Source organism: Anser brachyrhynchus, assembly GCF_964034855.1.
Source record: "Anser brachyrhynchus genome assembly, contig: SCAFFOLD_146, whole genome shotgun sequence".
Classification (NCBI taxonomy): domain Eukaryota; kingdom Metazoa; phylum Chordata; class Aves; order Anseriformes; family Anatidae; genus Anser; species Anser brachyrhynchus.
In genome coordinates this window covers 205,012-222,027 of record NW_027663544.1, presented here as the reverse complement: position 1 = coordinate 222,027, position 17,016 = coordinate 205,012, and the positions used below count along the sequence as shown (strand labels likewise).

Here is a 17,016-nt window from a genome sequence, read left to right as displayed (position 1 = left end):
TTGCTTTGCCTTGCTCTGCTTTGCCTTTCCTGGCCATGCTTTTTCAGGCCATGCTTTCCTTTGTTTTCCTTTGCTTCGTATTCCTGCCACGGCTTTGCTTTACCTTCTCTGCTCTGCTTTGCTTTTCCTACCCCTGCTGTGCTTTGTCTCACCTCAAACTGCTTTCTTTACTTTGCTCTACGTTTCCTGGCCCTGCTGGGACTTTCCTTGTACGAGTTTGCACTGCTTCGCTTTGCCTTGCTCTGCGTTGCCTTTCCGGGCCATGCTTTTTCAGGCCATGCTTTCCTTTGTTTTGCTTTGCTTTGTATTCCTGGCACTGCTTTGCTTTTCCTTCTCTACGTTGCTTTCTTTTCCTACCCCTGCTGTGCTTTGCCTTGCCTCCTCAAACTGCTTTCTTTCTTTTGCTCTACGTTTCCTGGCACTGCTTTGCTTTTCCTTGTGCTACTTTCCTTTGCTTTGCTCTGCCTTGCACTGCTTTGCCTTTCCTGGACACGCTTTACTTTGCTTTTCCTGGCCCTGCTTTGCTTGTTGGTTTTTTTTGCCTTTTATTTTATTTTATTTTTTTTACTTTAGATACATATTCATTGCATTGCTTTGTTTTATTTTTGGACCTTTTGGCTTTGGTTTTCCTCGCCGCGCTTTGCTTTTCCTGGCCATGCTTTTTCAGGCCACGCTTTCCTTTGTTTTCCTTTGCTTCGTATACTTGCCACGGCTTTGCTTTACCTTCTCTGCTCTGCTTTGCTTTTCCTACCCCTGCTGTGCTTTGTCTTGCCTCCTCAAACTGCTTTCTTTACTTTGCTCTATGTTTCCTGGCACTGCTGGGACTTTCCTTGTACAAGTTTGCACTGCTTCGCTTTGCCTTGCTCTGCGTTGCCTTTCCTGGCCATGCTTTTTCAGGCCACGCTTTCCTTTGTCTTGCTTCGCTTTGTATTCCTGGCACCTCTTGGTTTTACTTTCTCTGCTCTGCTTGTCCTACCCCTGCTGTGCTTTGCCTTGCCTCAAACTGCTTTCGTTACTTTGCTCTACGTTTCCTGGCCCTGCTGGGACTTTCCTTGTACAAGTTTGCACTGCTTTGCTTTGTCTTGCACTGCTTTGCCTCCACTGGCCATGTTTTCTTTTGCTTTTTCAGGCCACGCTTTCCTTTGTCTTGCTTCGCTTTGTTTTCCTGCCACAGCTTTGCTTTACCTTCTCTGCTCTGCTTTGCTTTTCCTACTCCTGCTGTGCTTTGCCTCGCCTCAAACTGCTTTCTTTACTCTGCTCTACGTTTCCTGGCACTGCTGGGACTTTCCTTGTACCAGTTTGCACTGCTTTGCTTTGCCTTGCTCTGCTTTCCTCTTCATTTCTCTGCTCTCCTGTGCTGCGCTAGGCTTCCTTTGCAGACTGTCCCGACGATTTTGCCGATGAGGCTATCGGTATATTTCGGAACGCATAAACCCTCAGACACACAGCTGGGCCTCCCCGCAGCCCGGACACTGTCCCCTCGCAACTCGAGGGTGGGGGCAGCAGGCCTGGCCACCCGACATTATCAGTTCTGTGGCCCCAGCCGTGTGGCCTGCCGCTAGGCGGTCCCCACAGTTACCCTTCCGGGGACGGTGTTGGGTGAGGTTTTCAACGACGATAAGTACAGTGGAAGAAAGGCAACAATAAATCAATCAATCAATCAATAAATAAGTAAATATAAACCCAGGTAAAGCAAGACATGGTTCTTGCCCACTGCCACGGCGGACTATGAGGTGTCAAGGAGGCCGGGGAGTGGGCGAGCAGGGTATAGCCACCGTCCGAGTCTGGCCGCCAGCTCTACCCGGCATGAGGGCCTTGCGGTCTTTGCCCCGCAGACACTGGGAACCGGCAAGAGGGCTGGCCGCCAGCTCCTTACATTTGCTTCGCTTCTCTTTGTTTTTCCTTGCTCTGCTTTGCTTTGCTCTGCTCTGCTCTTCCGGGCACACTTTTGGTTTTCCTTCTCTGCTTTCCTCTGCTGTTCCTGCCCCTGCTTTGCTTTGCTTTGCCTCAGATTGCTTTGCTTTGCTTTGTTTGCTTTGTCTTTCCTGGCAATGCTTTGCTTTTCCTCGTGCTACTTTGCTTTGCTTTGCTTTGCCTTGCTCTGCTTTGCCTCCACTGGCCATGTTTTCTTTTGCTTTTTCAGGCCACACTTTCTTTTGTCGTGCTTTGCTTCGCTTCCTATTCCTGGCACCTCTTGGTTTTACTGTCTCTGCTCTGCTTTGCCTTGCCTCAAACTGCTTTCTTTACTTTGCTATACGTTTCCTGGCACTGCTGGGACTTTCCTTGTACAAGTTTACACTGCTTCGCTTTGCACTTCTTCGCTTTGCCTTGCTCTGCGTTGCCTTTCCTGACCATGCTTTTTCAGGCCGTGCTTTCCTTTGGTTTGCTTTGCTTTGTATTCCTGCCATGGCTTTGCTTTACTTTCTCTGCTCTGCTTTTCTTTGCTCTGCCTTGCACTGCTTTGCCTTTCCTGGACATGCTTTACTTTGCTTTTCCTGGCCCTGCTTTCCTTGGGTTTTTTTGTCCTTTTTTTTTTTTTTTTTTATAGGTACATATTCATTGCATTGCTTTGTTTTATTTTTGGACCTTTTTTGCTTTGCTTTTCTGTCCGCGCTTTGCTTTTTGAATATCCCACGCAGGTGACTGGGTGCTCTGGGGAGATCTTTGGCTGCCTCAGCAAATTGCTTGTGCAGCACGGGGAGGTGCTTTTGCGTACCAAGGATGTGATGGGTGTACCAGAGTGATGCTTGGGGATCCTGGGTATCTACCTCTCCTACCCCAGGGACAAGTTAGGGTACTCCACAGAGGTCTCTGCATGCTTCACAGAGGTGCTTTTTGAACGACCGAGATGCTGAAAGAACTTGCTTGGGAGCTCTGGACGGATGTCAAAGTGCCTTGGGATGTGCTTGGGTTCCCTGGGGAGATGTTTCAATAATGCTGCAGTGGGGTGCCTGAGTGCTGTGGGGAGATGCGTGGGTTCTCCAGGAAGATGCTTGCGTTCTCTGGGGGTTATGCTTGTGTGCCTCAGGGAAATAGCCGTGTTCCTGGGGAAATGCTTTGCTGCTGCTGGGGAATCGTAGAATCATAGAATAGCCCGAGTTGGAAGGGACCCATAAGGATGATCAAGTCCAACCCCTGGCACCGCACAGGTCTACCCAAAATGCTTGGGTCCTTAAAAGGGTCATGTTTGGATGCCCTACAATGATGCTTGGGTGCTCCAGAGAGATGCCTGGCTGAGCCCGGCAGAACCTTGTGAGCTCAGGGTGATGTTGGGATCTCCTGGAAGGTGCTGGAATGCTCTTGGATGATGCCTCACAGGTAGAATGTAGTGCTTAGGTGTCCTGGGGAGATGCTTGTCTACTCCAACACAAGGCTTGTGTGCCCTGGGGAAAATCTCGGTGATTTCAAGAGGTGCTTATGTTCCTTGGCGAGAGGCTTGGGTGTCGTGGAGAGTGCTCCAGGAAGATGCTTGTATTCCCAAGGGAGACTGGTTCTTTCCCTAGGGAGGTTCATGTCTTCTCTAGGGAGGTGCCTGAATGCTCCTTGGACATGCTCGTGTACTCTGGGGAGCTGCTTGGGTACTCCTAGTACAATATGGTTGGGTGCTCTGGGGAGATGCTTGGGTGCTCCCAAGATGGGGAATGGTCTGGGGAATGTTTGGCTGCACCTTAGAGCACAAAAATCTATCCCCTAATCACACAAAGCTCTGCCCCAGGCACCCAAGCATCTCCCTGCAGCACAGAAGCACCTCCCTGCAATACCCAAGCACCTCATTGCACCTCACACAGGAACCTTCCCACCACAGTCCTACATCTGACTGGAGAACCCAAGCATCTCCCCAGGGCACCAAAACACCACCTGGGGCACACAAACATCCCACTGGACATGGGAAGCACCTCCCTTGGCACCCAAGAGCTTCTGAGGGCTGCACAAGTACCTACCAGGGTCATTCAAGTATGTCCCCGTGCTCATGCACGCACCCCCCCAGGGGACACAGATACCAAAGAGCAGGAACTAAGCATCTCCCCACAGCACTCCAGCATCTCCCTGGAGCCAAGCATCACACAAAAAGCACCCAACCATCTCCCTGGAGCACCCAAAATCCTCCCTGGAGAAACACAGCTTTACCCTGGATCAAACTAGCCTCTCCCTTGGGCACACAACCACATCTCCTAGGGTACACAAGCATCCCCAAATAGCACTCAAGCATTTCTCTGGAGCCACCAAGAAACAGCCAGGATCACCAATCCATCTTCCTGAGACATCCAAAAAAATCTCTGCATCACCCAGCTGTCTTCTTGGAGAAACCAAGCATCTCCCTGCACACCCAGGGAGTATCTGGACACAGCAGCTAAGAAGCCTGGGGAGCACCCAGATTCTTCTTGCCATAGCCAAGAACTTCCATCAAGCAAGAAAGCAGCTCCTGAGTCCCGCGGGCACCTTCTCAGGCACCCAGGCATCATCTCTGCACTGGGATGAGCACACAAGCATCTCCTCCCCACATTGGTTCCTGGACCATTCAGGCTCGCACTGCACTTCAGCCCCTGCTCCATCGCGCACTCACCTCCCTGTCCTGCCCTGCTCTGCCCTCTGCTGCCTGCTGCCAGGGGCTTCCATCCCGACTGGGGCCTGCCTGCAACCAGGGGCCTTTTATCCTGACTGGGCTGCCATGTCACGGCCCCACTGTGACGCCTGGATGACACAGCCACCGCTGCCCATTGTGACACCTGGGTGACACAGCCACCGCTGCCCTCCTGCCTACTGGGACACCACTCAGTATCTATTTCCTCGGACTCACAGGTTTGTCAGTGACAGTTAAATTTAAGATAATTTATCAGATTCACCCCCAGAAAAAAAATATTTCTGGCAACTTCCGTAAACCTCAACAAGATAACAAATGCCAAATCATTCTTGAAGTTTTAGTCTGAAGTGTTGGTGTTTATATTTCTTTGTGTTTTTCTTGTCAGTGTTTAGCATGCTTTTCCTTTCTTGTTCAAGTTTGAAGTTACACACATATGCTTTCCTCTTTCTCTAGCTTGGAAAGTTCTCTTCTAAAAAGATCTTCTATTTCTAGCTGCTTTCTCTACTCTTCTGTTAAGAATCCTCATGGTTCATGTCTTGTCCTTGTCTCTATGTTTGCTTGGTCAGCTCTGTGTCTCAGCACTTGTGCTTATTACCATAGAATTGTCAAATCCTTTAGGCTGGAAAAGAGCTCTGAGGTCATCAAGTCCAAGCACTAACCCAGCCCTGCCAAGTCTACCACTAAACCACGTCCCCAAGCACCACATCTACACGTCTTTTGCAGAGCTGCAGGGACGGTGATTCAACTCCTTCCCTGGGCAGCCTCTTCCAAGGACTCACAATCCTTTCAGGGAAGAATTTTTTCCTCATATCCACCCCATGCCTTCCTGGGTGAAACTTGAGGCCAATTCCTCTTCTCCTGTTGCTTGCTGCTTGGGAGAAAGACCAACCCCCACGCTGCTACAACCTCTAAGAGGGAGTTGTGGAGAACAATAAGGTCTTGTGGAGTAATTGCTTAAAGTGACTAGGAAAATTAAACTAACATTCACATTTTAAAGAAACTGTAGAGCATTGAGGAGGCTTTCAGGGTATGCTATAGCAGCATTACCTGAGTGTTCCCTAGGCTTCCACCCTTACATGTTACCGCACTGGGGGAACCTGGTGTGCTGACTGTAAGGAACAGCACGGAGCATGGATTAGCATGGATTATAACCGCTCTTGCAAGTGACCTTCTTTTAAGCACAACAGTTTAAATGATCAGGTTACAGAGAAAACCCTTTCACTGAAAAATAGATTCAATAAGGACTTGTGGCTTACCAGTTTCGTTTCAAAACCCAAGGTGTTGGGTTTGATGGAAAAATGGTTGGTTTGGATGGTAAAAAGGTCGTCCGTTTTGATGGTAGGTTTAGTCTGAGTATTGAAGGCTTCCATCAGTAAGCTCTGCATCTGAAAGACAAAGGGAAGAAATGTCATTCCCTGTTGTGATACTCAACATGGAACTGTCTGGCTCAGTGGTTTTCTTTCTAAAGAGAGAAGTCACAACCCTGCACATGGCTTGATCTGCTCTCTGACTACAGGGCTGAACTGACTGTTGAAGGCAGCTTCCAAAGCCCTCCCATTAAACTGACTGCATTTCAGTTCCGTGCTAAAATTGGTCAACTGTACAGAATATTAGGACAAAGCTACCTGCTTTGATAGCAAATGGTAGACCTTAGGTAAGTTACATTCATTTGAAGGTTTGACTGGACGGCATCCTTGTTTTACTAGTGATCTTGTGGTCAAGCTGACCAAATCCTAGCCACAGAACAGAAGCGTTCAGAAACTGGCTAGAGAGAGCACTTATTAGAGAGAGCAGGAATTTAACTGCTTTAACGCTGCTCTTTCTCTCACGTATCTGGAATTTCCTTAAATCACAAATTATCACTAGCTATCCTTGTTAATTTATTCAAAGTAACATGAGTCCAGGTGAAAAGGCACACTCTAACAAGTGCTCAGTTGTTCCTAGTCTGCTCCTAGCTTACTTGAGAGGTTCAATACAGTTAAAAATAAATAAATAAATAAATAACCTGCTGAAGTAGCCTTTTTTCAGATTAGATTCCACCATTCAGAAAATCCTGCTTAAGAGACGTTTTTTCTTTTCTTTGAAAGACTGACCTTCCCCCACATGAAACTAATTAGTATCTTCAGGCTTGATGAAATACATGAATTTCTCAATTTACCAAAATTGCTTTGCACAGCCCTCCTATCCTGCTTATGTTTCAAGCAGCGTATCTAAGTGGGGTACTGTTGGGGTGCATCTCTTTCACTCATGTAGCCCAGTGATCCCAATGCCCTGGACTTGTGTAATGTGTGCAAGACATTTACTTTCTCCCTATACTTTTGACTGGTTTAGAAAAAGCGAGTTCGCCATCTGCTGGCCAGAGAATTCACCGAAGCCCAAAGAGCATTAGAGCAGACGCATTTTCTTCTGTGCTGTTCCTGATTTATCAGCTAGAAGAGACACTTACAGTTTAGTACAATCAGGATTCTTTTGACATTAGTAGCATAAAAAGTCTATTTTTGCAACACTGGTATTTGAAAGACCTCCGTTCAGTCCCTAATTTTGTTCTTGATAATGGGACAGATTGTATTAATGTTTGCAAGAATGTGTGAACAACCAGCCTCCCCTCCATGTCGTATTTTAAGATTAAAACTTGTGGTCGTCCCTGTCTCAAAATACAGACATGCTTTGCAACAATCGCACTCCCTCTTTAGCTTGAAGGAACTTGTCAGTGCCAGAATCTACTGACTATGGCAATTTACTTCATCATCCAAACCGGGCAGAATTTTTGAAAACCTCTTGCAAGATTTCACTTCTCCAAACATTATGTAGAAGACATTCAGCTGTAAAGCAAGAAGATGAAGTCCTTTGTTTCCTATGCCAGAATGACATTTTCAACACTGAACAGGATTGTCACCAACTGTTAACTGGTTGTTAAGTTGTGGCTAGGTATAAAATGTAGAAAATGTTTAAAAATAAAACTTGCCTATGGATAGTGAACTGTCTTCTTTGGGGATTACTTCAATTACCTGTAAGAGGAAAACAGATGATTTGGGGGGGTTGTTTGTTTTTAAGAACGGGTGCAGTCTTGCCAGTAATTTAGCTGGTATTTTTCAAAGTGACCACAAGTGAACAACAAGTAGAACAATTGCAGGGCTCCTCAGTTTACAGCATGAGGTCGCTTTTTCCAGGTGAAAAGCGGAGCCATAAGTGGCAGTACACTAAAGCCCTGGCACGTTGAGATCCAAGAGGAGAGCTGTTTGGCCCTCCTTTTCACTCCTGGGAACCACATACCTCAAAACCCACAGACTATGGGATATATCTCAGAGAAATCTTGGGAAAGGAGAGCATGAAGAGCATGTTTGTAAATTTATTTCTCCCTGGGCTTCTTCTGCTTCTCCAAGAAATACTTGTTTGAATATAACTTTGGCAGCAGTACTTATGCTGTTTTGCACCCACCACATTTAAAACTCCTACAAAAAACTGAAAAGTTAGACTGAAAAGCATCTCTTTCCGTTCTACTTTGTAAAGCTGCATGTTTTCCTCATGCAAAACAACAGGGGAATGGAAGCTAGAAAAGGAAATGCTGAATGTAAAACAAAACAGACCAAACCTCAGCCCTCCAGGACAAAAGCCGATAACTAAGTCCTTTCTAACATGCTGATTAGGTTTCAAGAGGATACCGCTTTAAATAAGCGTAATTGTGTGTCCATAGGCAGAAGCTGAATAATGACAGGATGAATATCTATACTTAATTTTTTGTTACTGTCTTCCTGTAGCACACAGGGACTTGTTACGTTTAGGGAAAATGCTAACCTAATGGAGGGTTTAAACCATAAGCTAGTTTGTTATACCAAAATGACTGAGAGAACAAAGCATAAAGTGTTTTCAGATTTCTAGTACACCTTGATTGCTATCCATTAAACTTAAGACAGGTTAAACAAAGCACAGGAAATAGGAGAACTCCTAGTCCCACAACTGGCAAATTGTGCGCACACTTTCCGTTCCTGAGAAAATAATACACAAACCTGAAAAATGCATTTAACTGAGAAATGAAGACATCCCCGTCCTATTGGAAGACTAAGGTGACAGCTCTTGGGCTCAGTGATTTTCGGATAAGCTCCAGTCTTCAACTTGCAGACACCAGTGACAGCTCCTTTTTTCGGATTGAAAGGGAAAATGTTTCAACAACACATTGAAAACATACTTAAGGGACAAGAAACAAAATCAAGACTGCAGTGAGAAGGAAAACAGAAAAACAATACTGGGGAAAAAAAAAAAAAGAGAAAAGAGAAAAGACCTTGGTCTTTGTATCGACCAACGAGATAAGCCTTACACATTTTTAAGTTTATTTTTGACGATTGATTGATGCGTTACCAGATATTAAGTACTATTCAAGAGCAAATATTAACACTAGTAAGAATAAATCCGATCCACCAGCCCTTATTCAAAATACATCAATTTCTAATTTGGAGATAACGTCTCTCTGACAAGGAAGTAGAAAAGCTGTAAATACCGATATAGTTTCCTCTCCCGATGTTCCATATACATACCGACGCTGTTCCTACACCTACACTCTGAGCATAAATTTATGTTGACATGAGTATCGGGTGTTATTTCTCTCTCTGTTTGCCTTGAGAGACTCTCCTCCTGTCCACTGAAAAGTAAACTCAAGATTCCAGATCAGTTAAGACAGTTGCTAGCCCCCCATTCAGAGTTCTGCAGCAGCACTGTTCAGATTTTTCAGCAGTCTCTTTACAAAATGACCACTTATAAGTGTACAAAAACACTTATCACCTAGCTTCTCAGTAGGTACACGTTTGGCCTCTCTTAAGCAGAGAGTCAATCACAGCTTAAGATTTTATACAAGATCCCATTTTCAAGTTTGGGATTATTTCAGAAAATCTTTTTGCCTAGAAACAGTACTACTAGTAACACTTTAACTGGTTTGCCAGCACAACCTTTTACCCTGTTAGAAATGATGTTGACTTCTACCTTCATGTAGCATACATAGTGTCCTGTGCGACAGTTGATTCCATGATGCACCAGCACCGCATATAAGGCATAGAGGAGTGGTTCTCCACTTGATTGAGACATGTAGGCTCGGAGGTCCAAATATTCAGGATATTTTACCTCCTAAAGAGAGACCAAGAAGATAGAAAAATTATATCAGAGTACTTCGCAGACTAGCCAGAGAAAAACACTTCCAAAAAACAGAGACTGGAATTATATGAATATATCTCTTGATTCACTAAAAATAAGTCTTCCCATAAGCAACGTTTAATACTAGAAGTTGCAGACAACTGTTTCCTGATGAATTAGCCTTCTCAGAGGAAAGTTTATGCTTCTTGTCAAGCAGGAACTTTACTGATATTAAGAGAAAAGTGAAAAAAAGAGAAAATGAAAATAAAAGCAGACCATTTCTCTATATTCTTAAGGTATATTCTTAATATACCTTGTTGATCTTTCCACCTGTGAAATCTGCAAATCTTTTCAGTGATATTGTGAGAACGTTGGAAGAACGGTGTACGGTAAATCTCTTGGATGCAGGAACCATCTTTTTACACCTTAAAAACAAGCAGAGACAAGTGTTTGAAAGCATCTTCTTTTTCGCCCCCAAAACAAACTCCTTTTAATGTCTCACGCATGCTTATGCTATTTGAATGATATTTACTTGCATCATATGTTTGGTTTTTTCTTTTCATAAACCCATGCACTGCATGTCACGTTTGTTAATACAGAGAAGAAGGTAAGTTTTACCAACAACTCAGAGCACAGCGGGAACAGGAATCTCTCACGAAAGCATATTACCAGGGAGTTATAAAATATAAACAAAAAATATTAAAAATGAGTTATATATAAGACTAATAACAGTTATCAGCAATGGAAAAAGTACTGTACATGTGCAAGGCCTTTCCTTTTAAGCTCACAAAAAGACAGAAAATTCTGGCTTTAAGTGTGACTGAACCGATCACACCTCAAAGAGCACATTAAGGAAAGACCATGCAATTCAGATGTGAGGTGCTATTACAGTTCTTTCTCTTCCTCAGACATCAGTTATGAGAATCCTGAATACGCTGCATGTTGCTTTCTAGGATCCGCAGGCCAAGACGAACCTGGGATTAAATTGCTTTAATAACCTATTGGACGCTCTTGATTCGACACCCTAATTTCCTTAGTATCCGACAACAAGAAGTGGATACTGCATTTTTCATTTAGAGGGGTCAGGCATGAATCCTACAGAACTGAGCCGGGCACTCTGTGCTTTTCTGAGGGGATGTTTGACTAACAGCTTGTTTTGCCAAACCATCTTATGCAAATGTTCAATTGTTTCTCACATACGTAGAAACATCTTACATATTGATCAGCACAGAGAGCGCCTGAACTCAACAGGCTTTCCCTGTGCACGGGTTAGGCTTAAGGGAGCTCATTTCAGGCATTAGTCCACATCGACAGGTTTCACAGTTCAAGAGCTGTGCAAGACGCTGTTTAGTGAGCCAGCACAGGCTGCTAACATTCATTACCACGGAGCCAGCTCACATTCCCTGACACTCAATCTAACTTTGTTTCACAGTGAACGCTGGGACCTGCAGGAACCTGCTGCTGCCTTCCACTCCAAATCATTCTCCATAGCTCCTTGCTTCAGCTCACCACTACTACGAAATGAAGCAACAACAACAACAACAACAAAGCTGCGTCTCCTTATTTCTAAATGAAGTTAAAGGATAACTTACGCTCTAAGTCATGTAATATATAAAACTAATATCTAGTATTAAGACATAATTAGTAATGATCTTACTCGCTACATTTATAGCAATTCTCTCCATCCAGCTCTTCAGGTTTCACAAATAGTTCTAGAGCTCTGGTAACAGATGAAACCGCCTAGAGGAGCGAGAAAGAAGAGCGTAAAGTCACTGTAAATTCAAAATTCCAGAGACGCACTAGGAGTTTATAAGAGAACCTGACTAATACATACTTAAGCGATCTACTATGAGCACTGTCAAGAAGGAGGCAGAAAGAGCATGCTCAGCGTTTACCTCACCTGGAAGTCATTCTACTTTGAAACAAATCATTTTCCAGTAACGCAGACAGCATCTATAGTGTGCTTTGTCATCAATACTGGCAACAAATCCAGCAGTCTAACAATTAGATGTATATTGAGGTAGAACAACAAAGAAGTGTGACAGTATTATACTTTGTGCAGCAGTAAAATTCTTTCCCCTTAAACCCAATGCAGACGTGGAGACTATTTACAGGGGTTCCACAGAAGGACAAAGTCCAATCCACTTTCTAACCACCACCAAGCTCTTATATTTTAACATTGTACGTGGTTTGGTTTTTTAAGTTAAACAAGTTTAATTTAGAAAGTTATACATGTACTTAAACATCATGAATTATATTTACAAAACCTCCTACCTTTACATCCAAAGTGATATCAAGAAATGCCTCATACGTATCCGAAACTGCTTTGCAATTCAAGCACTTCACTGGAAGCAAAATATAAATGCTTAACAACACGTGAAGGAGACTAACTGTCCACATTCAAGTTGTCGATAGATACTACTTCAGACAAACTACAGACTGCTTTACTACCGACAAAAGACACAGATCAGTTCTAAGGACAGGAATATTTTTAAAAGTACCTCTTGATCTTAGAAATCCTCCAAATATTTGATGAATGGTGGTGGTAGCTTGAGAAGATCTGTCCAATCTGGAAATAAATTATAATCAGACCTCAGAAGATTTAAGGCACACAGTTAACTCTTCAAAGAGTTTTATGAAAACCAAGGATGACCTAGACTTTCAGTTTTGATAGTAAATAAAGGCCTAAAAGGTGCTAGAGAACGTATAAAAGTGAATTTGTTTATGCTTACTTGGTGCTTCCATTCAAGCACACTTCCTGCATAGCATCAACAGTATAGCGCAAGAACTCGTGTGCGTCTTCTTGACTGCCAAAACGGAAATGTTGTCCTATTCCTAAATAAGAAGATGATAGTATTTACCTCATTTAAAAATGAAGTAATTCTCCTGTTTCTAAAATCTCTCTTCTTTATAGTGTTAAAACCATTTATACACATCAAATAATTATTTGAAGATTACAAGATGCTGAAAAAGAAACACATCTGAAGCCACTTACGACTGAGATTATTGATAACACGCGTAGGCTCGATGGCATCAACAGTGCAACGCAGGGCCTGGTTAATGTGAGTCTCCATCGTGCACATCATGCAAAAATCTTGTTCACGACCTGAAGAGTGAAAGAAGAAAGCATCCCAGTCTAGCGAAACAGACATAACTACAAACAAACATATAAGTAACATTTAAACTATAGATACAATATCCACTCTCCTTGTCCCAACAGCCTCCTAACATTTCATTTCACACAACTTTATAGAATAAAAATATCCATTAAGCCTGTATTCAAGTGCATTTTGTGATGAGAAATCTAAAAGACTACTGCAAAGTCACGTTTGTAAAGGCTGACAGGAATGTGAACTCCACAGGTTGCAAAATGTATGAGGAAAGAATATTTGACGTTGATGATACAGCATTAAGAGAATGTGGGTTATTTTCAGCACAGTGCTGTCAGGTGAGCTTCATGATACAGAGCTACGAGTCCTTTGGGAGAAAGGAAAAATTACAGTAATGTATGTAATAGTACTTCTGCCCTCCTTTTTTCAACAGGATTCTTAACTGAAACGATTTCTATATACAGGAAGAAAACAGTTAAATTTCTAGGTATCGATACAAAGATACCAGCCTAAAAAGCATACAGGTTTAGTACAACATTTACTTTATAGTACAACATTTTATTTAGGACAAAATCAGTCTAGATTTTAATTCAGTCCCACAAAAAAATCTAGTCGTGTTCATAACAGCTCATATTGCTTTCTAGGTTTGTTTTTTTTTTTTTTTTTTAATTGGTTCAACAACAAACAGACCCTTTATTGTAGTGCATTATGGAACCTCGGCTGTGCAGACTAAAGACCTATGATGCCAACATCCTAAATTTTATTGCCTTTCTAGCAGCAGGAAGCCCAAATAGCCCAAATGCCAAATGTTCATTAAATGCATTACTGTCCAATGCACTTCATTATTCCCATGAAGCAAGAAAAGATCCTTTTAAAAAAACAAACAAACAAACAAACAAAAAAAACACATGGTGCATTAAACGCACTCCATATGCTATTCCGAGCCCGCTGCTAATACAATGCTCAAAGCCAGCTTCTACAGGTAAAATCAGGCAAGTAAGTTTGTCTCACAGAATCACTGCTGTTCTTTCACCTTCACAGCTATCCAACAGATTTAAAATACTGTTAGAAAGTACTCACATGACTGGCTGTGCTCAAGAGAAAGCATGTAATTGGCAAGTGGGGGGGTGTAGGTCAAACACTGTAGAGTAGCATTAAGAAAACACGTGTTGCCAAGATTGTACAGGCCAACTCCAACACTTTGTGTTTCTTGCCAATCCATACGTATCTTCTCAGGTGGAAAAAGAATCCTTTGTGGCGGAGCAATTCCATCATTAACAACTGCAAGAAAGTTATATTTAAAAAGAGATTTTGTTTGTTTGTTTCTAAGAAAGGTATTAAGTATATATAGGTATAGTAAATATATAAAGTATATATAGGCATAGTAAAAATACTATTCTGCGGGAGCACCTAGAGGAACTAGCTACAATCCAAAACAGAAAAACTTATTGCAGACACCTTTAATACCGCCATATTCAAATTGGCTGGTCAACACAACGTTTTGGGAAAAAAAAGTTTAGTCAACCATTTTAATTTTTTCCTTATTATATGCTTTTTTCCTTATTATAACTTCAACCACAAACTTAGACTTGAAATTATATGGTAATAAATGCAAGGACAATGTAAAAACAAATAACTAGGAATGACGGTACCCCTACAAATATCAGATCTTTTCCTGAGCAATCTTAACATTCAAAAACCTGTGAATAATGGAACCTGTGAATAGCAACAATCAAACACTTTTCTTTGCAAAACAGAAAAGATATGGATGAATCTGTGCATTACAAAATGCTCCCCATATTTCTCTGTCGACTGTAAATATATCAAAATTAATTTCTGTAACGTCAGTCACTTCAGTTGCCTTAGGAGAATCGCTTTGGAAGTCTTTATTCACAGTAGTCCCGTTCTCTATCAGTGCAACAAGTAAGAACTGCACTTTCTACTTTTGTTTTGAAGAAAACAGAGGCAGGATAAAGCGCACACTTACTTAGATCTCTTTGGGCAAAAGGCTTAGATTTTTCAGAGGATCTACAATAAATAGCACCTCCACATCCTTGGGCCACAGAGACTTGGCTTGAATCTTCTGCAGGTGGTATCCGGCCCCAGTTTGCGGTGCGTGACATCGGTTTTTTAGTACTCGGTTTCTTGGATTTGCCAGACCGCCTTGAAGATGGCTTTTTAGACTTTGAAGATTTGGGCTTGTTAACTATGGTCATTGTTCTCATCTGCGGCAGAGACAAATGTTCTGGCTGACGTAAGAATACCAAGAAGCATTCCAAGAAGAAAAGAGTAGTACAAGTCCTGTCACTTAATCTCAAAGAAACGGCCTTTAAGAACTAAATTGCTGGTATGAATGATTTAAAAGGAATCCCCAAACTAAACACACAAAGGAAAAATTTCCATCAAAACTCTATCAGTATTACTTTTAGCTTCTGCAGAACTAGTGGCTGATGCCATTTCTTTCACTTTCGTAGGATTTTAATCCATTACAACTCTGGAGTCTTTTTAATATAAAAATGCAAATGACATTCTCTGAGGGGAATCAGTTATTTATTGCATTTTTGGAGCTTTGCAATTATCTATTAATTATTACCTATTATCTAATAGATAATGGTTGCGATTTATATATAATTGTTGCTCACGCTAGTAATGGAGCACTATTACTTTACTGCCTGCGCTTTTCTGCTTCGTGTGCACAAAGGTACCTGCATTTCGCTGCTACTTTACTTCTGTCTTTCCAGGGCTCACCCTCTACCTCACTGTCTACTGCACCAGTCATGATGGCTTTGTTGTGATTCTATAATGAGCCTAGCTTTTGAATACACTTTTTCTGGGCGTCACTTTGTGATAGCAAGTTAATTTGTGAGGGCTTATCACCTATGACCTGCTTCTCAGTAGGTACACGTTTGGCCTCTGTTAAGCAGAGAGTCAATCACAGCTTAAGATTTTGTCCAAGATGCCATTCACGAAACTGAGTTTAACCTTGACAGAACTGAGTTTAACCTTTAAACCTGAAGCTCCGTTAAAGAATAAAGCAGCACCCAAGCCAGGAAATAGAAGTTAATCGTCACTTTACCCTGAAACGCACGTAAAGCCAGTAAGCTATTCTGTGCTGGCAGGATTGCTGCCGGGATGGCCGACGAGGCGGCGGGCACAGGGGGCCACAGGTCCTGCTCCCCGGGGCCACAGGTCCTGTCACAGGGGGCTGCCGGGGGTCTCCAGGCGCCGGGAACAGCGGCAACAGCGGGGACAGAGGGGACAGCAGCGACAGCAGCCGCCACCTCAGCCGAGGCCGTCTCCACAACTGCCACAACGGCCTCGGAACGCCGCCCAACTCGGAGCTCCAGCGTGACGCCTTTTCAACCTGGCCGCGGTGCTCACGGCTAAAAGCAGAGCGTTTCCTCCGGCGTGTCTTTACTGTCGGTGCCGGACCGGCCCTCACCCCGAGCTCTCCCTGCTGGGAGGGCTTTGCGGTTGGGGTTTCCCTCCCGCCGCCGCCGCGGGCAGGCCCCGCGCGCAAGCTGTCCGCGCTGGGGAGCGGCATGTCGCCCGCGGCGAGAGCCAGAGGGCGCGACACGAAAAAGCCCCGACACGAAAAAGCCCCGACGTGCGGGCGAGGCGGCGGGGAGACAGCTCTGAGGGAGCGGCCGCTTCGCCCCGCCGTCCTCCTCCCCTCCCGGGCCGCCCCGCCGAGACCCGTGCGCCTCAGGTGCTGCCCTGAGAGGGTGCTCAGGCACTGGGACAGCTGCCCAGGGCAATGGTCATGGCACCGAGCCTGACGGGGGTCCAGAAGTGTTTGAACAATGCTCTCAGACATAGGCTCTGCTTTTGGGGTGGTCCTGTGTGGAGCCAGGAGTTGGACTCGCTCATTATTGTGAGCCCTTTCCACCTTGGGATGTTCTCTGATTCTAGGTCAGCAATCCATTATCTGATGAGAGGTGTGGAGTCATTCGAAGGGAAGAGAGACCAAAACACTTCTGGTTTCCAGAAGCGGGTATTTGGTAACCAAACCGATGATTCCTTTTCTTCTAGAGCAAGTAGCAGCAGGGATCCGCTTTACAATAGGCTGGCAACAAGGAAACAAAGAATTGCAAACAAGACGTAGGACTTGAGCAGCAGCTTGTATACATGCATCAACTTATAAATGAGCACACAGCTGAGCGATAATGCAAAAATTGGACAAACTAAGTGAAGACGTTAACT

At 43.7% G+C, this 17,016-nt stretch overlaps 1 protein-coding gene across 1 annotated transcript; it reads right to left on the bottom strand.

Annotated features, from left to right (window-relative positions):
- Nucleotides 1-5,855: 5,855 nt before the first annotated feature.
- Nucleotides 5,856-15,896, bottom strand: LOC308187306 (ubiquitin carboxyl-terminal hydrolase 42-like). Its single transcript, XM_080609481.1, has 10 exons — nt 15,890-15,896; nt 14,801-15,038; nt 13,894-14,094; nt 12,699-12,809; nt 12,436-12,538; nt 12,205-12,272; nt 11,978-12,048; nt 11,361-11,443; nt 10,017-10,128; nt 5,856-9,697 (listed from the first exon to the last, which is right to left on the bottom strand). The coding sequence occupies exons 2-10, from the start codon at nt 15,036-15,038 to the stop codon at nt 9,458-9,460; spliced, it is 1,227 nt and encodes a 408-aa protein (XP_080465607.1). The 5' UTR covers nt 15,890-15,896; the 3' UTR covers nt 5,856-9,457.
- Between the last annotated feature and the right edge of the window lie 1,120 nt (nt 15,897-17,016).

What these genes read in the sequence shown, in the direction of transcription:
- LOC308187306 (XM_080609481.1), bottom strand. Translation starts at nt 15,038, where the DNA reads ATGAGAACAATGACCATAGTTAACAAGCCCAAATCTTCAAAGTCTAAA. An exon ending in TTTTGCCCAAAGAGATCTAA is followed by an intron (nt 14,095 to 14,800) that starts GTAAGTGTGCGC and finishes ACTTTCTTGCAG; the next exon opens with TTGTTAATGATGGAATTGCT. An exon ending in TCTTGAGCACAGCCAGTCAT is followed by an intron (nt 12,810 to 13,893) that starts GTGAGTACTTTC and finishes TTCACTCTTCAG; the next exon opens with GTCGTGAACAAGATTTTTGC.